General features: G+C 55.2%; 2 protein-coding genes and 1 non-coding gene across 4 annotated transcripts in view; all 3 read right to left on the bottom strand.

Moving 5' to 3' along the window:
* TPST2 (tyrosylprotein sulfotransferase 2) overlaps window positions 1-12,416 on the bottom strand; it is a 34,868-nt gene extending 22,452 nt beyond the window's left edge. For both annotated transcript variants that reach the window (XM_070399676.1, XM_070399675.1), the window contains exon 1: window positions 12,337-12,416. The gene's annotated coding sequence lies outside the window, so the exon portion shown is untranslated. The remainder of the gene's footprint in view (window positions 1-12,336) is intronic.
* A 2,547-nt stretch (window positions 12,417-14,963) lies between these two features.
* CRYBB1 (crystallin beta B1) lies at window positions 14,964-25,789 on the bottom strand. Its single transcript, XM_070400164.1, is given in 8 exon segments — window positions 14,964-15,064; window positions 15,067-15,146; window positions 17,819-17,915; window positions 17,918-17,931; window positions 21,750-21,835; window positions 21,837-21,863; window positions 23,528-23,674; window positions 25,718-25,789. Coding segments are annotated over 8 exon segments (624 nt in total).
* Window positions 17,074-17,175, bottom strand: LOC138998225 (U6 spliceosomal RNA). The gene has a single exon (XR_011469094.1). It is a non-coding gene; the product is annotated as a U6 spliceosomal RNA (small nuclear RNA).
* Window positions 25,790-26,455: the final 666 nt, after the last annotated feature.

Below are 26,455 nucleotides of genomic sequence, written 5' to 3' on the forward strand. Positions count from 1 at the left end.
ATATGCTAATTAGACTAGAGGGCCAAACAGCAGAACGACAGTCCAGACGACCTTCCAGGCGAAGCCAGGGCTGCGAGGGCCGACTCTTGCACGAATTTCGTGCACCGGGCCTCTAGTATGTATATAAAGTAAAAAGACAGGCCGAATCAATCCCTAGTCGGAGAATTCAGAATGGTGGTTACCCTTGGGGGGAACATGACTAAGGGGGCACAAGGCATCTTGGGGGCGGGCGAGTACTGGGTGTGTGCTTTGAAAACGCATCGAGCTGCTCACTTAGGATGTCTGCACCTTCTCGAATAAGACGGATTTCAATAAAAACAGTCTCAGAGACCCACACCTTGTCAAACACCGAGGAATGATGTTGCTGGCTGGGTGTCCTCTGTCCTCCCACCCGCACGCCTTCCCCGTCTGCTTACAGAGAGAAGCACAGGGACTCCATTCATTCATTCATTCAGTCCACACTCACTGGCAGGAGCTCTCCCAGGGCCAGGCCTGGTGCCAGGCGCCAGGAACATAAAGGTGATCTGAGCCACGGCCTCTGATCGTGCCACCCACACCCCGGTTCTTGGCACACAGACCCCCAAACCCACATACAGTAAATGTGCCGCCAGGCTGCGGCGGCTTTTGCTCACAGGCCAAGGAGGTGATGTCTGTTTGTCTTCCTCTCTCTCTCCCGACCACCCGTTGGCCAGTGACAATTGCCAGGCTTTTTCCTTATGCTGGGCCAGGCCGTTCTGGCACAGACAGCGGGAGTTCTGTCCTCTGCCCTCTCCCCTCCCTCCCACCTGGCTTTCCTCTTTTCCCGAAGGCTGATGACTCCTGGATTGTCACCTCCAGCCCAAACCACTTTCCTCAAAAACAGACTCAGGCGTCAACTGTCTCCCTGGCACCTCTGCTTGGGCACTGAGCTGGCTCCTCAAACTGCACGCATCCAGAGCTGATCTCCTGGTCTCTCCCCACCTGCCCCCGGACATTCCACCTGCAGTTGGTGGCAGCTCGGTCTGCTTAGGCCAAGAGCCTCAGAGGCAGCTGAAAGCCTGAGTTCTCTCTCTTTCAATCCCACCCCAATACAACCAGCAGCAAACCCTGTCAACGGCGTATTTATGTTTTATTTTGTTTGTTAATCCTCACCTGAGGATATTGAGTGGAAGGGAGAGAAGGAGGGAGGGGGGGAGGGAAGGAGGGAGGGGAGACAGGAAGAGGGAGAGAAAGAAAGGGAGGGGGAGAGGGAGAGGAACATCGATGTGAAGGAGACACATAGATTGGCTGCCTCCTGTATGCAACCAGACCAGGGCCAGGGATCAAACCCGCAACCCAGGTAGGTGCCCTTGACCAGGAATGGAACCCTCAACCACTGTGACATTAAAGGCACAGGTGACCAAAGAAAAAATAGACAAACTGGATTTCATGGAAATGAAAACATTTTGTACATTGAAAGATACTCTCCACAGAGTAAAAAGGCGACCCACAGAACGGGAGACAATATTTGCAAATCATATATCTGATGAGGGATGACTACCCAGACTATACAGAGACAACCTAAGACCCAACAGAAGCAGCTTGACTAAAAAATGGGCAAAGGACCTGACTGGACATTTCTCTAAAGACATTTCATGTGTGAATGGCCAATACGCACACGAAAAGATGCTCAACCTCTGATCATCAGGGAAGTGAAAATCAAAACCATGATGAGAAACGAAGTCACACACATGAGGAAGGCGACCACTGCCCGGCCGGTGTGGCTCAGCAGTCGAGCACTGACCCAGGAACCAAGAGGTTCCTGGTTCGATTCCCGGTCAGGGCACATGCCTGGGTTTCGGGCTGGATCCCCAGTAATGGGTGTGCAGGAGGCAGCTAAAAGATGATTCTCTCATCATTGATGTGTCTATCTCTCTCTCCCTTCCTCTCTGAAATCAATAAAAAAAAATTTTTTTCTTTTTTTTTTAAAGAAAGGCAGGCTCTGAGCGTAAAACAGAAAACGAGTGCTGGAGGGGATGTGGAGAAACCGGAAGCCCTGTGCACTGCTAGTGGGAATGTGAAAGGGTACAGCTGGGAGGCTTCTCCCACTCACCACCAGCGGATACAGACACATCGCAGGCCCTTTCGACCTCTGCACCCTCACCACTCAGGTGGTCTTCTCCCAGGCCCCACAGGATTTTAAAAATAAACAACTGTTTTGACAAATTGATTTCCAAAGGCTTAGGATGCGGCTGGAGCCAGCTAACTACTCTCGCTTCCATCCCAAGGTTGTGAACTGGAGTTCCCCACGCGGGAGCGACTGGAGAACATACACAGAGGTCGGGGGGTTGCTGCGATCCTTTTTGCTGAGAAAGTTCATGGCTGACTTCCCCCTGCCCCTGCCCCCAGTTGTAGTTGACGGGTTTTTTAAATTGCATTGGCGTCCACTTGGTTGTGGAGGTTGTGAAATGGCTGGTGGCCAAAAGGTGGGAAAGCCTGACCAGGAACAAAGCAAGCAAGCAAGCAGCAAGCACTTGCCGGATGTAACGTCCCCGTGTGATGTTCCCAGATAAGCTGGTGGGAACCTTCTGTTGTCCTTCATCCAAGAAGCAATAGGCTTACACCCTGGTGGGCTTTGGGGCATGTGTGGTGGGTGGGGATGGGATGTGGGTGGGTTTTTTAAAATATATTTTTATTGTTTTTTTTTTTTGAGAGACAGAGGAAGGGATAGGGGGAGAGAGAGAGAGAGAGAGAGAGATCGATGAGAGAGAAACATGGATTGGCCGCCTCCTGCACACCCCACTGGGGATCAAACCTGCAACTTGGCATGTACCTGACCAGGAATCGAACCGGCGACCTCTCGGGACATGGGATGATGCTCAACCAGCTGAGCCACCCCAGGCAGGGCTGGTGGGGGTTTTAAGAGCACAATTTGCAGGCCTGGTTCTGAGGCAGCACAAACACAGCAGGGAATCCAGTTTCCCAGGGCAGACCTGCCCCTCTGCCTCCCTCTTGGAAAAACACAGCCCAGGACTGGGATACCCTCTTCCCTCTCCCCTGCTCCTGGGACGGACAGAAGAGGAAGAATTTCAAAGGCTTTAAGAGCTGCTCAGAACAAAAGCAATGAAGACAAAAGCAAACACCACCACCAAAGGGACCAACCCATGAGGAAGAAGGGATGTTGGGAGAGAGTGAATGGCCTTTTCCTAAAGAAAGGTGGTTGGGGACTCCGAAGGGGCCTGGGGCCTTGTTGGAGAGTATTTCCATTCGCAGACCTGCCTGGACACGGCCAGGAGCAAGGTCAGGGAGCAAAATGCGGTGAGAGTCCCTGCACTTCTCCGAGCCTCAGCTTCCTCATCTGTGAACCGGGTGGACAGCACTGTCCTTGTTGCTATGAAAGACTGAGCACCTCCCTGCATCAGGCACCAGGTCCTCTGACCTCCAGTCATCACAGCAACTCCAGAGATGGTCACTATGATGATGCCCGTTTTACAGGTGAGGAAACGGAGGCCCAGAGAGAGCAAGTGACTGGCCCAGGGTCTCGCGGCGTGTGTGCAGCCTGCTGGCGTTCCCACTCAAGTGTGTCTGACTCAATGGCCCCATTTCTCCCCCACATCAGGGCTCCTCCTGCTTCCTGTCAGATTTCAGTGACACGGCACCTATTCGCTCAGAAGCAGGCAATATATAGGTATTACAGGTATTTGAGAAATGAAAGGCTGGAGGCAGAGGCAAGTCCCTGGAGTCCTGGTTACCGCCTCTGTCCAGGCTCTCCCTGTGCCTGGTCCTCGGTGGAGCAGGTGCCAGAGGGCAGAGCTGGGGAAGGTGACAGTGAGTACCCTCTCCTTCCCATGAAGGAGCATGTACCTGAGTGTCCTCACCCCCTGGAATGTGAGGGGTCTGGCTGTGACCATCACGTCCTGGCCCAACTCCAGCCCCACCAGGAACTTGCCACCCACCAGCTGGCCCCACCAGGAGGGAGCCAGGGGGAGCCATTCCTTCCCACCCACTCCTGTGGGGCTTGATGCCACACTGGTTCATCTGGACTTTTCCAATGAGATGTGCTGTGAACCTCCCCAACCTGCACAGCCAAGACCACCCAGGGACTGACTCCAGCAGGACATGCTCCCTGACCTCTGGGTTCAAGGTAAACCTCGAGCCCTCCTCACTGGCCCATCCATCTCATCTCCCATCACCTATAGTAGTCCTCGGCCCCCTAGATGGAGGGCTGGGTTCGAATCCCACTCTTCCACTTCCTCACATAAGTGGCCCAATTTTTCTGGCCCCCATTATTCTCATCTGAAAACAGGAATGTTAAAAGCACCTCCCTGGAGAGTGAGATGGTTTATACCTAGGAGGCCCACAGCAGAGTAGAACAAGATAAACCTGACTAGATTGCATTGTTGACCCATTCCACAGATGTGGAAACTGAGGCTCAGAGCAGTTCAAGGATTGCCCCCCCACCCATACACTAGGACATCAGTAATCACTGGCCATGATTATCATGACTTGGACATCAAAGAAATGCCTTCCTGTCCCTGTACTGTTACTGACATTCTTCATTCTTCCTAAACACCTCCCGTCCCTTTTCGGCTACTCACTCCAATGATGACGGTCATATTAGTAAGAGTAGGAACATTGGTAGCTACCAACTGCTGAGGGCCTCTAATTTGCATGACTGTGCATGGAGCGCTGCATGTGGCCCATCTCCTCCTAGTGCAGCGGTTCTCAACCTGTGGGTCGCGACCCCTTTGGCGGTCGACTGACCCTTTCACAGGGGTCGCCTAAGACCATCCTGCATATCAGATATTTACATGATGATTCATCACAGTAGCAACATGACAGTTATGAAGTAGCAACGCAAATAATTTTATGGTTGGGTCACAACATGAGGAACTGTATTTAAAGGGCCAGGAGGTTGAGAGCCACTGAATCTAGTAGGTCTTGCGGAACAATGACACTATCGTTTATGTACCTTCCTGTGATGGCTAATTGTATGGGGTGACTGGACTGGGCTAAGGGAAGCCCAGAGAGCTGGTCAAACATGATCCCTGGGAGTGCTTATGAGGGTGTTTCTGGAAGGGACGGAGTCAAGATCACCCTTGGCAGTTGGGCGGGCACCATCGAATTGCTGGAGACCCTGAACAGCAAAAGGGTGGTGGGAGGGCGCCCCAGAGGCAGGGAAATCAACTCCCCACCCCAAGTGATGAGCCCTGTTGCGCCCCCAAACCAAATCAAACCCAGTGTAGCATCTAGCCCTCTAGCTACCAGCTCAGACTTCCTCTTCCTCCCCCACAGGGCCAGGGGGCGGGGCGGGGCGGGGTGAGGGGCCAGTGGGTGGTTGGGGTGGATTCAGAAGCTCCAGATCTGCCGTGAGCCTCCACATCACCGGGAAGTGGCTGCACCTCCTCTCCCACGCCAGCAGGCTCTGCAAGGGCTCCCAGGGCTCCGAGGCAGGATGTCACTCGCAGCCAAAGGAAGTGGGACAAGGCTTTTCATTAGAGACAGGCCGAGAGCTGTGCTTGTGGGCCTGTGCAAGGGGAGGAGAGGGGAAGGGGAGGGAGGAGTGCAGGAGGAGGACGAGGAAGAGGACGCACAGAGATGGAGAGGGCCTGCCAGCCATGGACAGAGGTGGGGGAGACAGAAACAGTGAGAGGCCTGGGTAGGGGACGAGACATAAACAGGGAGGCAGGGATGGGAAGGAGACAAAGACAAAAATAGAGACCAAGACGGACCCAGGGAGCAGGGCCTCAGCTCCAAGCAGCACCCACGCCTCACCCACCGCGGCTGACAGTCATCCCCAGGCCCTCAGTCAAGGCTCTGGCAGCTTCAGGGGAGGAGTGGAACATTAAGTGCAAGGTCACTGCTGGATTGACCCCCTCCAAGCCTCCCTCGTCCTGTCACTGGGCTCCCCAAAGTCCCACCTGCTGATGGCGGCCACATCCATAACCCTCCTAACTCGCACTTAATATGTGTGTGAAATGGATTCAGTATTTTCAAAGAAGAGGTGCTGTCCCCAACTTCCCAGCTCAGCCCCTGCGGTCAGAGATGTGGGTCACTCTGCTCCTCTGATGCCGCCACCAGGAGGGACACTCCAGGAAAATGGAAACCTGGTGGCCTCTAAAATCCCGTACCCCACGGGTCCCTATTCATCGTGGAGGTACCGAGGGCCTGGTATGAACGAGGCCTGGTGCCAGGCGCTGGGGACACACAGTGACCGCAGATGCCAGTGGAGGTGGCACTTAGTGGGCGTCTGTGCGGTGAAGGATCGACGGGTGACTCCAGGGGGTGGGTAGCCTCTGGGGTTGGGTGGACCTGGGTTTAAATCCTGTGCTGACCCACCAGGCCCGTGTGACCTCCAGAAAGTGTCTCTGAGCTTCAGTTTCCGGGAAAGGGGGTGGCCTCCCAGGTACCCTGTGAGGTGAGGCCGGCTCCTGGCAGCTGAGCGGACGTGCTGGGATGCAGGCGCACTGGCCAGTCCTCACATGGAGGGACTGAGGCTGCCCCAGCTATCGCACTATCGCACTATCTCACTATCTCACTATCTCACTGCTGGTTAGTTGGGGCCTGAAGCCATTAAGGAGGGACCCTGGGGCCAGAGACAGGGACTCCTCATCGGGAAGTGTGGAACGGGGACAGCTTCTGGTGTGTTAAAAGCCTGGAGGGTTTTGAGTGGCAGAAAAGGCAGCAGGAGGCCTGAGAGCCCTGATGGCCTAGAAACAGAGCTGGTTGCAAAAACGCTGTTGGAAAAGCAATGGAAGTACTTGTCCAAGTGACACCCGGCAGGTCTGTGGTGCCTTCAGAGCCCTGAAGGCTGCGCTGGGCCAGAGGGCCCTGAGGGTCGGGCAGGGCACCCACGGGACGAGGGGGCAAGTGGGGACTGTGGGGACCAGGAGAGCCCAGGCCATCTACGCGGCAGCCTCAGGCCACTCCAGTCTGGCCCAAGCTCCGGAGTTTCCAAGAGAAGTGAGAAATTGGAATTACTCTCCACAAATATTTGACTGTTGGCTCGATTGAAGATAAAACACCCTGGGTGCCAAATAAAAGCCACCCTACCCTGTGGGTTGAAGCCATCGACAGGCAGCTTCTGTTACAGCCCAACACACCCCTTTCACAGTGGGGGAAACTGAGTCTCAAAGAGGGGAAGCTGCTTGCCCAATGCAGCACAGTGATTTGGAAGGAGTTGGGTGGGACTCAGGTGCCTGCAAGCTCTTACCCACGCCCGACTGCTCATGAGTGTGGGAAGCGGGAGGGAGGAATCTGCACTCACAAGCCAAGAGTCTGTTTGTTCTGTCCGCCCAGAGAAGAGTGAGGACAAAGGGACCGGGATGAGCATTTATTATTAATATACAAACATTTTGTAACATAATATGTGATAATAATTATGTAATAGAGGCCCGATGCACGAAATTCGTGCAAGAGTAGGCCTTCCTTCCCCTGGCTGCCGGCTCCGGCTTCCATCTGGCACCCAGACCCAGGCTTCCCTTGCAGCCCCGGCTTCGTCTGGAAGGTCGTCCGGAAGGACGTCTGGTCTAATTAGCATATTACCCTTTTATTACATTTCCGAGTGCTTTCTATGCGCTGGGCAGTAAGATAGGGTATGGACAGGGGGTAAGATGGTAATTAAGAACAAGACTCTGGATTTCGGTCCTCTCTCTCCCACTTCCTAGCTGGGTGACTTTGTGCAAATCACTTCACCTCTCTGAGCCTCAGCCTGCTCATCTCACAGGGCTGCTGGGAGAACTAAATGAGTTAAAGAACATAAAATGCATTTTTAATTACTGCCTTTGACAGCTGGTTCCCGAAGGGACGGGCACGCTCAGGAGTCCACGCAGCCTGTCTGAACCGCGGCCCCACATTTTGCCTGGTGGCAGGGTGGGTGCTTACCCGCTTCCCCTCCTGTCCACCAAGCCAGGAGCTGGGTCCTATTTGCGCCTTTGCGGCAGATAAGAGAACTGACGTAGGGAAGGTGGCCAATGGCTCCAGGCACCCAAACCCTAAGCAGAGCAGCAGGAGTCTAATGCAGATCCACGCCTTGGAGCGGAGCATGCTCCCACCGAGCCACCTTCTGGCCACAGCATCTGGGTCAAAAGTCTGGCTGATTCAAGAACTGGGCTGGATACCCTCCCTTGCTGCCTGCCATCTGAGCACACAGGATAACACGAAGCTCCTCCCGAGGCGACAGCCCCGGCTGCTCCCCTAAGGTCCTGCCCTGCAATTTGTGGGGCTTGGCCCAGCTCTAGGCCACAGCCCAGGGTGGAGGATACCCGAGAAGGGGCATGTCAGGAGGCGGGCATCCCAGAACCTTCTCTGGAATGGCCTCAGACAGGACGATGTGTTCACAGAGAGCAAGGGGCCTTGCAGGCGGTAGGAAGAGGTGGAGAGCGGGAGGTGGAGAGCGAGGGGACCGGGAGCGGGGGCTACCCAGACAAGCTTCCACGATGCCACCTGGCCAATCCCAGCCACCAGGCCACACTCGGGCTTTCAGATCACCAATACCAACCACATGTGACCTGCCACTCGTCCTACAAATCGATCCATAAAGTCACAGAGACAACGCCTTATGACAGCCTTACTGACCGCAAGGTGCTGCTGCCTCCGTCCTGGCTGAGTGCACGCCCATTCCCCAGCAGGGCACACTGAGCTCCAGAGAGGGGCAGCCCCCTGCCTCGCCTCCCAACCCTGTTTCCATTCTCAGGCTGCCTTCTTCGTGCACAGCAGGATTTAAAAAGCGCAAGGACGGGAAAGTGCGCACAAATGAATAAAAGCAGATGAGGCTGGAGAGAGCCGCCAGAAGGCCTGGTCTCGGGTGTCTCACTAAGGCCACTCACGTGGCCACCAGGGGAGTTTCCCCAGCACAGTGAGCATGGGGGGCCAGGGTGGGGCACGGGCAGGACCAGCTTCCCTTTTGAGGCCAAGGGACAGGCCTTGCAGTCTAGGAAACCCAAGGGTCTCCCTGGCCTCTATGGACCCTCAGCTGTCAAGGGGGCCCCTCCCGCGCTGGCCTGGAGTATGAGGGTCCAAGCAGTTTACACCTTTCCTTCATCCCGCCCACAGGTTCCCGGCAGGCTCTACCAGGTCCCGTGCAGAGCGGGTGCTGCGAGCCCCTGGCTCCTCACTGCCTCCTCTTGTCCCCTTGTCCCGTGCAGGGCCCGGTCGAATACCCTCAGCACGTATGTTACAGGAGGAGCAAAGCGCACACACACCTTGGGCCAAGGCTTGACCTGCTTCCCTAAGTGATGGTCCCAGAGATGCTGCTGTTGGCCTGCAGGCCACTCCTTAGTCTGCTAATGAGACGCTTAATTTCATGCCTATTAGGAAATAATTCCTACCTAGCACATCAAAGCTAGTTATTTCAAAGATCAGAACTGCTCAGGAGAAGACTTCAATTTATACACGATGATCAGAACCCTCGTGCGCTGCCGGTGGGAATGGAGGATGGCGCAGCTGCTCTGGAAAAGAGTCCAGCAGTTCCCGCAAAGGTCAAACAGAGAATTACCACGTGACCCAGCAATTCCACTCCCACGGATATACTCTGGAGAACTGAAAACATATGTCCTTACAAAGGCTTACACATGAACGTTCGTAGCAGCATTATTCGTAATAGCCAAAAAGCGGAATTAACCCAACTAACTGTCCATCAACTGATACATGATACGTAAAGTGTGGTATAGACATACAATGGAGTATCATTCAGCTATAAAAAGTAATGAAATACTAAAAGAAAGGGAAGGACTGATTGTACATGGATGAACCAGCTACAAAATCATGATTCCACTTACATGGAATGTCCAGCACAGGCAAATACATAGAGACAGGAAGTAGATGTGTGGTTGCCAGGGGCTGGGGAAGGAGGGATTGAGGAGTGACTGCTGAGGGCTCCATGGTTTCCTTTTGAGTGGTGAAAATGTTCTAGATTTAGATGAAAATGTTCTAGAATTAGAGGGAATGTTCTAGAATTAGATGAAACGTTCTAGAATCAGATGATTTGTTCTAGGGTTAGATGGTTGCACAACTCTGAGTATCCCAAAAGCCACTGGATTGAATAGTTCAAACGGGGGGAATTGTATGGTCTATGAATTAAGTCTCAATAGAGCTGCTATAAAACAAATTACATGAGGTTTAAAAAAAGACAAAGTGATGGAAACATATCTATTAAGTAAATAACAGCTCCCTGGGGTCGTGATGGGGTAAAATGGTTAATATAGGAAGCCAACATTACAGTCGTGGAAACTGAGGCTGCGTGAAGAAGAATGACCCGCCCAGACCACATCACTACTGAACCAGAGTGTGCCATTCCTAAGTCTGGCCAAATCCAGAAGCTTGGCCCAAGCACCAGGCGACCCGGCTGGAATGGGAGGCCATGAGATGGGGTGCGCAAGAGGTGTCCACAGCCCAGGGTGGGGGACAGACCTGCCAGGAGGTTGGGGAGGTAAAGGCCCAGCTACCTCTGTGGGGTTCAAAACAGGATGCACCCCCCAAAGCCAGGGGAGTGCCAGAGAACGCTCCCACCAGGGGATGCTACCCGAAAAAGCGGCCAGCCCCATAAGACCTGAAGTCAGGAGGTCTGAGGGGGAGTTTAAGCCCTCGCTGGGGGACCTCGGGTCATGGACGCGTGACCTCTCCGAGCCTCAGTTTCCCCATCTGTAAAAGGGGAAGGGGCCAGGTGACAGGCGCAGTGCTTTCGAAGGATTGCTGAGTCAGACCGGTCTCCCCCTTCTTCTCCTTTGAGTGGGAAAGCCCAGGCTGACCTCCATCCCACATGGTAATAAAGACTCAGACGTTCACAGAACAGCAGCCTGAGGGCCCTGTCGACCCAGCAGGAGCCTGCAGGCAGTTCCAGAGCTGAGGCCGGTTCTGACAGGCTGTGCCCGCCTTCCAGGTTGCTACCTATTTTAGCATATACCTTGGCTGTGGCCGATGCCCCTTAAAGTACCGGCCGCGCCCAGCACCCTTAGCTGCTGGCGCCCCAGAGAAACGGTAGTTTTTATAACCCGTATACTTCACCACTGGGCCTCTCAAGTTCGTCTTCCTCAGTCCAAGCCCAGCTAACACGTATCCTCGTTCATGCTTTCACAGCCACCCCTCCATGGGAGCTGAGGCATGGAGGAGGGTGCCTGGTTTAGATGCTGCTCTTTAAACAGTCTTAGGTCTCCGTGTAGTTTTACCTAATTCCTTTGTGGGTTGATCTTCAGATCCAATAAGGTTAGAAGAGGGGTTTGAACCCCTTTTGTGAGGAGCAGCGGGGCAGGAGGGGGCTCCCTTCGCCACGTGTCTACACGGGCACATGCACAGGGCTGCATGCAGCTCAGCTCACGGGGACGTGCAGCAGCCAAACCCGGTGAGCCCACTTCACAGAAGCCCACCATGCGGGCTGTGACTCCTGCAAACCCGGCTGACTCGGAGCACCGAGGCCCAGCACAGACTTTCAAGTGACATACTGCATGCTTCCTGGTGCCTGCAGCTGGCGGAATGGTGCCCGCACCCCACCTTCCAAGGTATGCTTATCGTATGTTTCCACCTGTCAGACTGTGAACTACACTGGGGCGGGTATCTCTGTCTTGCTGATTCACTGATGTGTATCTCAAGCGCACTGAAGAGTGCCAGCACGTGGCACATGCCCAATAGCTATGTTTTGACTGACCACAAAAAAAAAAATTTAAAAGATGACTCTGCCAGGTCCGGGGTGCCCAGCCTCGGCGCCCCTGCCCCCTTGCTCTTGCTACCCCTTCCAGCCCCAAGCTTTGTGAGGCGTCCTGCGTCCAGCTCATACTGGGAGGGAGAGGTGGCCGGGCGGTGGGATCCTCCGGCCACATTTCGCCCCCTCCTCCCGTGGGACCCCAAGTTCAGGAGGGTTTCCCCTGCCCCGAGGTCTCGGCGCACCCCTCTCCAGCCCGCGATTTCCGCCTCCCAATGCCTCCACTTGTGATTCGCCCGGTAACTCCCACGGCGGCTGCAAGCAAACTTCCACGCGCCCCCCGCGCGTCCCGGCGCCCGCCTGGGGCTCCCCGCGCGCCGGGGAGGGCCCGGGGACTCGGGCGGCGGTGACACGCCGGGTCCCCCCAACTCCCCGCCCCCGCCACACACACACACACACACGCGGAGAGCCTCCCGGGTGCAGAGTCCGAAGCGGGAAGCGCGGGAATGGGGCCGGGCCCCTGCCGTACCCGGCGGAAAGCGCTCGGAACGCCCGCCGGGTGGGGATCCTCCCACCGGCCGCCCGCGCTGCCTCCGGGGCTGCTCTGAGCCCCGGAACCCCGGCAGCTTCGCCGGGCCCGGGAGGAAACCGCGAGGGCGGAAGGCCCCCCGGAGCCGACCCGCAGGCCACCCCTTGCCGGAGGCGGCCGCCCAGGCCCCCCGCACCACCCCAGGGCCACCTACCGTGCGGAGCGCAGCGAAACGGCCCGCGCGACCAGCGAGCGACTCCCGGCTCGCCAGCCGCCCCGGCCGGGGAGGGAAGGAGGGAGACACCCGCGCGGGGGCGGGGCGCGGCGCCGTGACGTTGCGCGGGGGCCGGGCCATGGAAGGCCCCGCCCACGGCTCCGCCCCCCGCCCCGCCGGCCTGCTTCCCAACCACGCGGTGGGGGCGTGGCCCGGGAGCTGATGCCCCGCCCACATACACACACACCCGGAAGCCCTGATCTGACGCTGGTTTACCCCCTGGACCCGCGTTCACCACGTTCCCTCCTCAGGCAGCTGCGCTTTAGAGAAGTTCCCTTCCGTCTCTAAGCAGCGAGTGCAATGATCGCCAAGAAGTGGTGTAAAAAGAAAAGTGGCCTAGACCCCGCGCAGGGTGCATTTACACTACTGTTAGTATAAAGCAAAGAAAAAAGAGGGAGGGAGTATTCATTCATCTGTGTTCAAATATGCCCGTGGTTCCTAAGGAGGGGGCGATACTGCCCTTTGCCCCGCATCCCCAGGGACACTCGGCCATGTCGGAAGGCATTGTTGGTTGTCATTATTGGGAGGGGGGTTGTCATGCTGGCATCCAGTGGATAGAGGCCTGGGACGCTGCTGAATGTCCCCCGAGGAACAGGACAATAAACAGTGCCTGCCCTGCGGAAGGTGCTGGGCCGGACAAAATGGAATCCCTGCCTTTTCATGGAGCCCGCTGTTACTGTCTCCAGTGGGTAGAACAAAATTATATAGTGTTTATTGTGCACATATTAGAGGTCTTGTATGACTAACCACATGGCAGCCCTGCTGAGTGTTTTGTAATGTCCCTTGGTGGGTGGAGGAATAGCGATCAAGAAGTCTTGAATGAGGCGTTTCCTGGGCACCCTGTGCTGGGCACTGGGAGTCAGCAGGTCACAGGAGGACCCGGGCCCTGTGTCCAGGTGGGGGAAGCTGACCCCCCAATAAGCATTGGGGAGCTGGGAACAGGGGGTGTGAACCTGGTCCAGGACGGGAGGGTCAGGGGTGTTTACACTGTGTCCTTACACTGAGGCCTGAAACATAGATGTGGGTTCATGGAAGAGTATGCCAGGCACAGCGACCCACAGGTGCAAAGGTCCTTCTAGGGGCTTTGCATAAACCGAAGAGTGGTCAGGATGTGGGGGGAGCGGGAAGAGGAGGTCAGAGGAGTCTGCTGGGGTTGGTGCTGCAGAACTTCCCCCGGCTGTAGGAAGAAGTCAGGACTTCATCTTGCAGCGATGGACAGACACACAGTCACCCAGCTACGGCTTCCTGTTTCAATAAGCTTCGCCTGGCTCCACCCCAAGGACTCCGACCTCCGTGCCTTTGCTCTTGGTGCTGCAGGGACACCAGGCACAGTGGTGCAAGCTGGGCACAGACAGCACAGGGTGTCCCATGCACGCTGTAGACATTGCAGATTTATACCAATCGTTTCTGGGCAGGTGGTGGTCAACGGTTTTGAGGAAAAGGCATCTTTTTAATCATTAGCAGGGACCCAGCTGTTTGCTCTGCCTGGAATGTCCTCCCCTCCCCTTCCCCCTTCTCCATTAAGCAAGCTCCTGCTCCATCCTTCAAGGCCTCCTTCACACATCCCCTCCACCAGCAAGATAACCATGGCAACACCTCCCCAGGCTTCCTGCAGGGATTAAAGGTTAATGCGATCAATCAACGATAACTGACGATACAGGAGTCAATATTGCCTGGTGCCCATTTCCAAAAAAGCGAGGCCTAGAGCATTTGCAGTAGGTGGAATTTGGACCCCAGGATTAAAGAACACTGAAGCAGATACAAGAAAATAATGCTCTTTTCGGTCTTCTTCGATAAAACCAGGGAGAAAAAAACATCAGTTTGGTGCCAGCGTGTCTTTCATACCTCTGACACTTGTCACTCACCCTGTCCAAGAGCAGATGGCAGGTTCCCAGCCTCCCGCAGGCCGTGGTGTCTGCTGAGAATTCTCTACCTGGCCTCCCTTCAGCTGTCTTTATTTATGAAATTGCTTTCTATCTATGGCATATGATGCTGATTTTCCACTTCCCGTGGCGTTGCAAAGTCTTATTTACAAATCAATGCATTTAAGCGCAAAATAGTAAGTCTATTTAAACAAAAATAGTAAGTAAATAACAAAGCAGGTGGTACGTATAGAGTGCAAAAAAAAAAAAAAAAAATCATGAGGCTGGTGTGTGAAGGAATAGAGTTTGCAAACACAGATTTGTTTGGGAGCCTAGCTCTGGAGCCAGACTGGGTTCAGTTCTCCACTCGCTAGCTGTGTGGCCTGGGGCAGGTCGCTTTCCCTCTCTGAGCCTCCATTTCCTGACTTGTTAAACGGGAGTAACTATAATACTGGCCTCCTAGAGTAGTTCAAAAGTTATGCCAAGAGAACGTGAGTGGAGAGCTTTGCAATTTGCAGTGCTTGCTGTTTCTATGATGAAGACCAAGAAAGTCACAAGCCAGCAGTGATGGGGGACCTCGAGACACACACCTGTTCCCAGACCCAGCAGACATTTTGGCTTTAGGAACTTTAATTTGCATGAGAAAGATGGGGAGCCGGAGCCTGAGGAACGGGTGAGAGGAGGAAGAAAAAATGGAGTGTGGACTCACTTGGGGGGCTCTGCCGCCAGGACAGGGAAGCAGCCCTCGCGATGCCACTGCCTGTCCCGAAGGAGGCCCACGGCCTGCATCTGAGGCTGGAGGGCTCCCATTCATTCCAGTGCCGGAAGTCACCAGGCTCCAGCAGGTACTGGTCCCCACGGTAGTCAGGATACTGATACCCTACCCAGCTGGGAGGGAAGCAAGAAGGACAGTGTAGAGATGGCAGCCTCACTGCCAGCACCCAGCCCCCTACCTGGACCAGCCAGGTCTCCATGTGTCCTTGCAGTCTCCTCTAGTGTCCTTGCACTCTAGAGAGGGGGGAGGGTCACCTTGCAAAGTCTGGTTTAAGTTCTAGCCTCCTCAGATAAGCCTCTGACCTCTCCTCCCCTCCAGCACACGCCCCCAGAAGCCGTCCTTCCTCCTCTGACCTCCCGTCTGGACCACCTCTGAGTTAATATTGTTGATTTCAGAGAGGAAGGGAGAGGGAGAGAAAAACATCAATGATGAGAGAGAATCATGGATCGGCTGCCTCTGCACGCCCCCTACTGGGGATTGAGTCCGCAACCTAGGCATGTGCCCTTGACCGGAATCGAACCCGGGACCCTTCAGTCCGCAGGCTGATGCTCTATCCACTGAGCCAAACCAGCTAGGGCTGGCCAATTTTTGGTTCCTTGTCGACACCTCGTCTTCCTCGCTCAGGGTCTTTGCACTCACTGTACCCCGGAAGGCTGCTCCACCACCCTTCACATGGCTGCCTCAGTTCCCATCCTCCGGGAACTGTCTTTCCTGATCACCCCGACCACTCCTTCCCCCCAACATCAGAGCCCCAGTTCCTGTCTTCCGCTCTCCTAGCGCACTGCACGCTCCCTGTGCAGCATGGAGCACAGTGGTTTGCCAGAACAGATTGATTTCCATGATTAGGTTTCAATAACTGCCTCCTACAAGGTCAGGGGCCTGTCCCGTGCAGAGCTGCACCCAGAGCTTACCACAGAGCCTAGCAGAAACAGATCAACCGATAGTGTTCAAAGCATGAGTCTTAATTGGAAGATGGTTGGGTTAGAAACCCTTCTAACTGCCCAGGGGAGGAGGCTGAAGAGGAGTCGGGGAAGCCAGCGGGGAGGGAGCTGGAGCTGTCCAGGGGTGAAATAAAGGTGACCCACAGCGAGATGGAGGCAGAGATAAGGGACAGATGAAACTAGACTGGAGGCTCTGAGCCCTGGCTGCACAATCTACCTGGGGGCGTGAATCACACAGTCTGCGCCCAGCTCCAGAGGCTCATATATCATTGCTCTGGGGAGGGGTCCAGGTATTGGGATTTTTTTCCAATAATATATTTGATTTAAGGAAATACACCTGCAAGATTATCATCTCAATTTGTAACCAAGATAACGATGTGAGTGAGATAGTTTACATTCTTATTTTGCGCTTTTTTTACGATGTATTCAAAATCCGCTGTGTATGTTGCTACACTCACAGCACATGTCCAAACGGACTAGCCCAAATTCAAGTTCCACAGCCACATGTGGCTACTGCATTGAATAGCAAAGCTGGAGAAGCTACCGGAAATGCCCAGGCTGATGGCTCTTCCAACAAGCTCCATGGACATGGGTTACCATTCAAAGACCCTGCAATGATAGAAAGATAAATCTATGAATTCTTTCGAAGGGCCCATTATAAAGGCTGATCGCTCGGCTTCAAATTCTGAGAAAAACATTGGGAATGGCCTGGTTGGATCATCCTATGAAGATACATCTGGTGGTGCCCAAACCGCCGACTGTTGATACCTGCTAGCCTCAAGTGGACATGCACGAAAATTCTTCCGGAAAATTGCCATCCAGGAAGGCCAAGGTTGGTTACCATGGGAATCTGACCCTGGCGAGTGAAGATGGGGTTGGTTCATGAGTCCTAGTGAACACACTTTGGGGAAACGGAATTGCTGAGGGATAACTCCACCTGTCTTGGCTTTGAGTCTTCTGGAAGGCATACTCCTTGGTCTATTGTACAAAGGGGCTGACTCGGCAGGTTGTCTTATCATTGGGAAGCTCCGGGGGTCTTTCCACATCACCCCTCTTCTCAGACATGCACAGGTTCCAACCTGAATGTTAGATGCTTTGAATGGACACTGGGATTGTCTTTTCTGTCTTTCCCTTCGAATGGGCCATGCTAATCGTCTCTGTGTTGTTCCAGTTTTAGTATATGTGCTGCCAAAGCGAGCACCACGCTGGGATTTTCAAAGCTCCCCGGGAGGGTCTGCTGTGCAGCCAGGAATTAGAAACATTCTGCAGATAGAATCCGGGAAGGCGCTGAGGTTTCTAGCTCCAACCACTGGGATGTGGAGTCCATTCTTTTTTTTTTTTTTTTTTTTTTTTAACATATTTGTATTGATTTCAGAGAGGAAGGGAGAGGGAGCGAAATAGAAACATCAGTGATGAGAGGGAATCATTGATCAGCTGCCTCCTGCATGCCCCCTACTGGTGATCGAGCCCGCAACCCGGGCATGTGCCCTTGACCACAATCGAACCTGGGACCCGTCAGTCCACAGGCTGACGCTCTATCCACTGAGCCACACCAGCTAGGGCTGGAGTCCATGCTTGATAGCAGCAGGGAAGGAAATAGGTGGGTTTGATGTTTCGCATGTGCCCAGGGCTCCCACCGGGAGCTGGACACATCAGAGACACCTTATGAATCGGTGAGAACAAGAGCTACTGTGCTTGGACGACTCCAAGGTCGCCACGCTTCCCTGCCCGCCATTCCCTCCGTGTTTTCCTTGCTCACCCCCATTTCCTTGCACGCTCTCAGGTCTCGAACTCGCCCCGGCCCTTCTCACGGATCCCCCCAGCCCCACCCAGGAGCCACTCACCATCCTGACCAGTTGCTGCGGTAGCTGCTGGACCGGGTGTCCCAGGGCGGGTACTGGCCCTTCTCCAGGACAACCATCTCCCCTTGGAAGTCGGATGCTCAAAGGCGACCCAGCTGGATGGGAGGGAGACAGGGAGGCAGCAAGGAGAGGCATTGTTAGCAGAGCCCTCCCCACCTTGCAAGGCAGCCCCAAGGCCAGTGGTTTCATTCTGGTCTCTGCCACTTACTGGCTGTGACCACAGGTAAGGGGCTCCGCCTCTCGGAGCCTTCGTTTTCTCATCGAATACACCTGTTTTCCTGGAGCTGGCGAGGGGTTAAATGGGACAATGTGTGTGATGAAGTGAGCAAAAATTCCTCCAGATGTAGGATTCACATCTGATTTAAGGGCTAGGCATAGAACAACACAGAACAAGGCATGTTCTTTGAAACCTGATAATAGCTCGGAGGAAGTCTCTGTTGGGTGTCCCTGTGCCTTTAACAGAATCTCTTCTTATAACAAAGGAAGAACAGGCCACCGGCGTGGAGCCTTGAGCAGGCGACAGTACAATGCTCTGCTCTGTGCTCGCTGGGTTAATTTTTTTTTTTTAATATATTTTATTGATTTTTTTACAGAGAGGAAGGGAGAGAGATAGAGAGTTAGAAACATCGATCAGCTGCCTCCTGCACATCTCCCACCGGGGAGGTGCCCGCAACCCAGGTACATGCCCTTGACCGGAATCGAACCTGGGACCCTTCAGTCCGCAGGCTGACGCTCTATCCACTGAGCCAAACCGGTTTCGGCAATTTTTTATGGATAGATACATTGACTTTCAGCAAGTGATACCAGCTTCCCATCTGCCAAAGTGAGGTGAAGGTTCTTTGAAAATATATTTATTTCAGCTGAAAGGGTCATTTACAATGAAATAAAAGTCGTCCTCCAGGCAAGGGGAACATGGATCCAGGGGACTGATCGTACGTTTGGTAAAGACTGGCCTGGCCTACAGAAGATGCTCTGTGATGGGAATGTGGGCAGGAGGAGGGAAATGATAATATTACCCACCTCTCGGGGACCTGTGAGAATTAAATGTGATCGTGCGTATGAAGGCGTTCAGTCCTCAACAAGGACTAACAAACTACAAGCTTGAAGTCAAATGGGGGCTTTGCTGCCTGCCCCCTGCAGCCTGACGAAGGATGGGAAGTGAGGTTGTGTTAGAAGGACTAGGGTTTCTGGGGGGGATGGGATGATCCCCCTTTTGTTGGTGAGAAGACTGAGGCTAAGGGGCCCCTCGACCTTTGCTCTAGATGAGTGTTATCAGGAACAAAAGGGGACACTGGCATTCATGGCATCTCCCTGGGGGCTGCTGGGACCTTCCTCTACCCAGAAGGAGATGGGGAGATGGGGTGGAGCTGGGCCACCACCATGGACTGGATCAGAACGAGTCCCAGGAGCCTCAGGGCTTGTCTGAGGGATGAGCCAAGCTATAAGGGAGTGACAGAATTGAAGGTGCAGACAGAATAGAGGTGAGTCTGCCTCAGTCCTGCCTGGTCTGGAGTAGATAAGGATGGATGGATGGATGGATGGATGGATGGATGGATGGATGGATGGGTGGATGGATGGATGGATGGATTGGTGGATGGATGGATGGATGGATGGATGGATGAATTGATGGATGGATGGATGGATGGATGGATGGATGGATGGATAGATGGATGGGTGGATGAATTGATGGATGGATGGATGGATGGTTGGATAAATGGATGGATGAATTGATGGTTGAAATTGATGGTAAATGAATGGATGGATAAGTGGGTAGGTGGTGGATGAATAGATGGGTAGATGGCTGGATCTATGGATGAGGGTATTGATGGATGGCTGAATGGCTGAATGGTGGAGAATGGATGGATGGAAGGAGGGGTAAGCAGATGATGAATAAATAGATGGAGGACAAATGGATGGAGATAGATGGACGGATGGGTGGGTGGAAAAGGGGTCCTTGGAAGGTGGGGCCATGTAGGAATTAAGAGTATAAACTCTGGAAACAGAGGCCTGAGCTCTAATCCCAGCTCCTCCTTTCTTTTCTGCTCGTGAAGCCTCAGTAAGAGAGGAAATGACTGCATCTGCCTCGTCAGGATGTTATGAGGGTCTAAAAAAGGAACGCCCAGGACACAGAGGAGGCACAGTGAATAATAGATGTTATCATTGAAGGGGGGGCTGCTGGGGGTCCGAGCTGAGGAAAGACAGACACTGATGTGGCCTGGCCACGCTGCCCCTCCCCCTCCAAACCCCCTCCCGTCTTCCGAAGGCCCAGGGGGGACCTGTTACAGGAGTGAGGCGTTTTAAATGTGTATCTCAGTGCTTGTCTCATCTCCCGTGGCTCATTGGAGCCTTTGGGGCAAGGAGAGAGGTAGGGCAGGAATCTCTCATCTACAGATGTGGAAACTGAGGCTCAGAGGGGTCAGGTCCCCTGTTTAAGGTCACGCGATGGTGTTAGGTGGCAGGTTGAAGTCACCTGGGCTTCAGGCAGGCCTGTCCCTGTGTTGGGCCACACCTCCCCTCCCCTTCCCCTGCCAACCTCGTCTTCTCCATCCTTTTCCCACCATCATTTCCCCACATCCTGCTGGTCCTGATGCAGACCAAGGGCCCTGGGCCACAGGTTCTTATCCCTCCCCACCAGGCACAGCCCCAGGACACACACCAAAGACCAGACCGGAATTCCCGCTGCATCTTTGTTTGAGGAGAAATACTTTGGGTTTGAGTCACTGGCACTGAAAAAAGCCTAAAACCCCCAGCTGGCCACATCCGGCAGCTTCTGCTCCGAGCTTTGGGCTTTGGGATGGGGGTGGGGCTGAGGCTGTGTTGACCACACTGCTGGTGGGGGTGGTTGCAGGGCATAGAAAGCCCCTACCGTCCACCGGGGTGACTCGGCTAAACTCGCAGGACGATGAGGAAGGCTAATTAATAATCACCACTGTCCCCCGCTGTGTTTGGGTGCCCACCAGGTGCCAGACCCAAGCCGCATCATCTCCTTCAGGGCTCAGAATAGCGCAGTGGAGAGTAGTGGGGACTTTTAATCTCCCCATTTCAGAGATGAGAACACTGAGGCTTGGAGCTTGAACAAGGTCTGGGGGAGCTGGGACTCGAACCCAGGCCTGTCTGAGCTCAAAGCCCATCTCTGCTCTTTGTACTGCCAAGAGCCCCAGGATGCTAGGCATACAGGCTGACCCTACCCCCTGGGGGCTGGCTTTCGGGCTGGGAAGACAAGCAGCGAGCGAAGGTCGTGTGCCCTGACACCAGTCCACATGGGTTGGCGCTGGTGCAGCCACTATGTCTGAGGGACAATTCTTCCTGCTTCATATGGGGGGTCATTAAGGCCCAGAGAAGCCCAGAGAGTCAGGGCAGGCCATGGAGCAGGGGATACAAAGCACGTGGATGAAATTGATCAACTGAAGTCGACCCCAAGCTCTGCCACTTGCCAGTAGGTAACTTTGGCCGAGCGACTTAATCCTTCTGAGCCTCAGTTTGCCCATCTGTCAAACGGGCACAAGAATAGTCTCTCCCTCATGTAGCATTGTAGGATCACCTAGGTGAAGCCCTCAGCCTGTGCCTGGCACCCAGTGGGTGCCCAGCAGGTACAATTATTCTATAGCTGCTTAATGCCAGGAGGGGAGACAGCTGGTAGACACTGGCTCTTGGGTCTCCTGCCCTCAGCGGCGGGCAGGCTCCCTCTCTAGCAGAAGCAGCCTTTCTCTGGAGCCCAGAATCATGACTGGCTGTTGGTGTGACGTCATGATAATCCTATCACCTCTCTGAGCCTCCGGTTCCTCATCTGTGAAATGGGTTGGCAATGAGGACTAGGAATACTGGATGTGCCTTCTTAGCCTGCTGGCAGGCGCAGAGCAGGTGCTCAAGACATGGCAGCTACAAGAGTGTCCCTCCCCTGCCTGCCACTCACGGTCCAGAGGTGACGATGAGGCTGCGCACTCAGTCGAAGCCGCGGTCTCCCAGGTTCAAGCACTCCCCGGAGAATTCCACCCGGGGGGCCCTGGAAGTTCTCAAAGGCCACCAGCTGGAGGAGAGAAGCCCCCAGCCCGGGGCGGGGGTGGTGTGGGGCCGAGTGAGTGGGGAGGAGAGTCATGAAGTCCCCATAGACGTGGAGGCAGGCCCCGAGCAGGTCTCATGAGAGTGTGGCCGGAGCCCAGGTCTGTGAAACGACTCAGCCGTCCCTCCTCCCACCACCGTAAGCAGCTGAGGGTCCTCCTTCAAGGCCTTTATCTGTGCTGTCCCTTCCGCCTGGAACGCCCTCTCCGCCACACACCCCCATCCTGGAGCTCACGTTCCCTGTCCTGTTCCAGGCTCAGATGTCACCTCCTCCAGGGAGCCTTCCCTGATGCCCTCCCCTTAGGTGGGCTTGGCTAGGTGCCCCCTCACTGTGCTCCCTCCATCAGCGGTACCAGGAACACACAATACAATGACACTGCTTCCTGTGTCTCTCTCTATGCACTGTCTCCCTCTTTCCTCAAACCCCACCCCCGCCCCCCCCGCAAAGTCCAAGGGTATCTCCAGGGCAAGATGTGGTTGGTCCATTTCTGTATCTCCAGCTCCAGCCGGCACCTGCCACAGAGCTGATGCCCAGGAGACACAGGCCCGTCTCCCTGGCACAACGTAGGGGGGCCCGGAAGCAGGACCCCGACCATGTGAACATCGGCGACTCCCCTCACCCAGCCCCCAGTTTTGTTTATTATCCACTTGTTGCCCCAAGTGGGCCATTCCCTTGAACGAAGACAAGTGTCTTTTTTCTCGGAGCCTCAGTTTCCCCAGTTGTAAAGGGAGGAGCCTCTCATACCCTTGACTTAGCACTTGTCCACCCGAGAGAAACTCCCGCGGCAGGATACCCAGATAAGAACATCCTGTCCATGCCGCTTCCCAGAGGAGAGCTAGCAGCCACCGGATGGTTCCTGGGAGTGGCAGCCACACTGAATTACACCCGGCGGCCAAACCAACGGCCGCAGCAACGCACAGCCATACGGACGGCTGTACAGGAACCTCAGAGTGAGCGCAGAGCAGAGAGAAAACCCCCGAATGAACACATACGGCCTATTTCTGTACGTGACCAACACATAACCATCCACAAATGTTTTAAAAGAATAATGCCTCAAAATACACCAAGAAGCGAGCAAGCACAGGATGGACAGGGACCCGAGGAGGGGAGGAGGGCAGTGGGCTGGCTCCCGGGGGACATGGCAGAGTTAGCGGATGTTTACCAAGTCCCAGCTTTCAAGACGGGTGGTGGGTGTGTCGGTGTGTGTGTTTAAAAATGAAATAAAAATGTACGGCTTGGTAAGTCACTGCGGTAAAAGCCGGCCATGCGCAGACCACATGAGAGGGTGACATGGACCATGCACCAAGGTGTTGAACCCGTTCTGTGCACCTGACATCGAAACCAAACCCAACCAACCCCAGGGGACCAGTGCCAGCCCGGCTGCCTGGGACCCTTCTCAGGAGGGTCTAAGGCCGTCCCGGGTTCCTAGAGAACCTCCGGGGACAGGGGTTCCCGCTGCCGAGCCAGCCCACGTGTCCCCTTGTTTCGTTTCTTGCTTTCACAAACGCTAGACACGTGCTTGTGTAGGTCAGAGACTGGCAGGAGGAGGGGAGGGGTGTGGAGGGGGTGTGGGGGGTGGAAGCACGGGGTGGAGACCAGAAACCCCAGACGCCCCAGCTCCAGGTCCTTACCCGGTAGCTCCCAGGGGCCAGGTGCCCCACTTTGGCGGTGGGCATGGGCACGGATGCTGGGCCAGGGCGGGGCTGGGTCCCCTTCCCCTTGCTCTCGGGTGCTATGGAGGCCTCGGCAGCTGAGACATGGCTCCCACCTGCCAACACCTGTAAAGAAACCTCTGGCCTTGGTGAACGCCGGGTGGGCACCCCCAAGCCGCCTCCCCACTCTCCTACCCCCCCTCTCGACCCTGTGTTTTCAGGCTGCTTTCAAGTCATTTCTGCCTTTTCTCTTTCTAAGACGTGAGCCTGGACGGGTTCTGCCCTGACCTCCAGCCCCAGGCAAGGCTGTCCTGCCTGGGCACCTCGCACCCCTGATATGCCTCCTCCAGGCTGCGAATGGGGCCTGTCCCTCCACCAGCCGTGCCCTTCCTTCTACCCCGATCTCCTCGACACCTGTGGGTTTTCGCACTTATCACACTTCTTGGCGTGTGCAGCTTCAAGCTGCCGCACCAGGTGAATAACAGGAAGCCACACTGGGGAGGCCTGCAGCTCTGCCAGCAGCTCTGCTGTATGTGGTAATGAGCTCATCTGTCCTTCCCCCTCCCTCCCTGTCCCCCTCCCCCCCAGCAGGTGCTATCTTTCCCCCTCTGAGCACTCTGCGGCCCAGAGAGGGAAGGGGACCGGCCCAAGCCCACACAGCCACGACATGGTGGGCCTCCCGTTTGAGCTCAAGCACATGGATCCAGCAACAGGGTTACGAAATGCTCGGCCGTTTTCTTAATCTGACTTATTCTCCCCTCCGTCCCCAGCACGGGGCTTAGCCCCTGGCCGGCGCAAGGTTCTCTTCGCACATCTGTTCAGAGAATGAATGACGGCACTCCTGCCTCCCTTCCCAGGCAAACTGCGGCCTCAGGCATTCTCTGGGAATGAGTGTGTGGGTGCAGGCTGGGGCCTGGGGCTGGGGAAGAGGGAGGCCCCTGGAGGGTGTCTTTAGTGCCTGCGGGGTTCTAAAAGGAGGCTTGTGGTGTGGAGGCGGTGGGTGGAGAGCGCTCTGGTCAATTGCAGTGGTTCCTTGCTGTTTTGGGGTCATGAGTTTTGACAAATGTCTTGTCCTTGTCCCCGGGGGGGAGCGCCCACCTTTAATTTTAGAGATAATGTCCAGGGATTTGAGGACAGCCTGACAACGTAGATTGAGACCCTGGGGTCCAGTGGGTTGCAGACCGTCCCGTACCCCACCCCACGCCTCTCTGGGGTACGCTGCCCACCGTGGGCAGGCCAGACATCTGGGCCACATCTGTGGCTTCCAGGCTCCGGCCTACTCCCCTGTGTCATCTGTGAATCAACAGTCCCTGGGCTGGGAGTTGGACTCATTCCTCCCTGGAGATACATTCCTGTCCATTTCCTACCTCACTGTCCCCGGGTCCCTCCCCTCTGGGTTCTTGCTTTCTTTGTATCTGTGCCTAGCCCTCTGTTCTCTATTACTGCATTTTCTTCTCTCTCTCCTCCTCCCTCCCGCTCTCCCCTTCCCTTAATTGCTCTCTCTCCCTCCCTCTCTCTTTCTCTCTCTCTCTTCTAGGACTGCTCTCTCTGCCTCCTTCCCTCTCGGCCTCCTCTCTCTTCTCCCCTCCCCTTCAGCTCTCAGCAGGGTGGTGGGTTCCCTGTACCTGGGGACCTGCTACCTCCTGCTGTGGGACAGGCAGCTGGGCGGTGGGTGCTGCGGGCCCCTCGGGGCCGACCCCCCATTTTATAGTCTGGCAGACAGCAGGCCTATGGTCTGGGGCACAAAGAGGGAGCTGGCTCAGCAGGCCTCGGGCACTGAGCTAGGGCCCGAGGCTGCAACCTCACCTGGGTGACTGCGGAGAGAAGCACTTTCCATTGTGAGCCCAGCAGGTGGGCAGAACCCTGATCAGCAGGGGTGTCAGCTGGTCCTACACTGATGCCACGCGCTAAAGCCCCCACCCGGTGGGTCCCCCGCTGGCTGCCAATCCTCAGGCAGGGAAAAAGGGGAGCCCCTGGAAGGTGGGAGACCAGGACCCGAATCCTGGCTCAGCCACAGGGTGCCCTATGGCTTTCAGCGGGTCTCTGGTCTCTGGAACCTCTGTGACCACAGTGACAGGCAGGCACAGTGTCCCTGCTGGATGCTGAACAGGAAGGAAGGTGATGATGATGCAGGCGATGGGAGATGCCTTGTAAGGCAGATAATGGTACCAGAGCCACAGCCCCCTCACCGAGTGCTTGCTGGGTGCTAAACGCAGCCCCAAACGCCTTTGCCCGCGCCATCTTGGTCAATGCTCAGGACAGCGCACCTTACTTGGTACTTTCATTATACCCATTTCACAGATGAGCAAGGCGAGGGCACAGAGAGGGCAGAGCCAGGAAGCAGCCCAGGCAGGGGGGCCTGCAGGCTTCATTCTCATGATGTCTGACCTGGGCCCTGGCTTGATTTCCTGCTTCTAGACAGAGGGCGATTGGGGGTGGAGGAGGAAGAGTGGTCCCTGTGCTGAGTGGGTTGAATATTTATTTATTTTTAAAAAATATGTTTTTATTGATTTTAGAGAGAGGGGAAGGGAGAGGGATAGAAAGATGGAAACATCGATGAGAGAGAGAGACATCAATCAGCTGCCTCTTACATACCCTCTGCTGGGGATCGAGTCTGAAACCCAGGCATGTGCCCTGACCAGGAATTGAACCAGCGACCTCTTGGTTCATGGGTCGATGCTCAACCCACTGAGCCACACCAGCCGGACAGTGGGATGAATACTTAAAGCCCGGGTCCTGTTCCTCAGCTCACACAGACCCCAGGTTCCTCCCCTCACTTTTTCCTGATCTGCCTATAGGCTTCCCTCATTTCACAGATGGAGAAACCAAACCCATGGAGAACAAGTGACTTCAACAAGGCCGCCTGGTGTGACTCACAGAGGAACTGCTGAGCCAGGCCAGCCTGCC

This window comes from Myotis yumanensis, unplaced genomic scaffold (assembly GCF_028538775.1).
Source record: "Myotis yumanensis isolate MYYU_CA2020_CCGP unplaced genomic scaffold, mMyoYum1.0.hap1 SCAF_19, whole genome shotgun sequence".
Lineage (NCBI taxonomy): Eukaryota > Metazoa > Chordata > Mammalia > Chiroptera > Vespertilionidae > Myotis > Myotis yumanensis.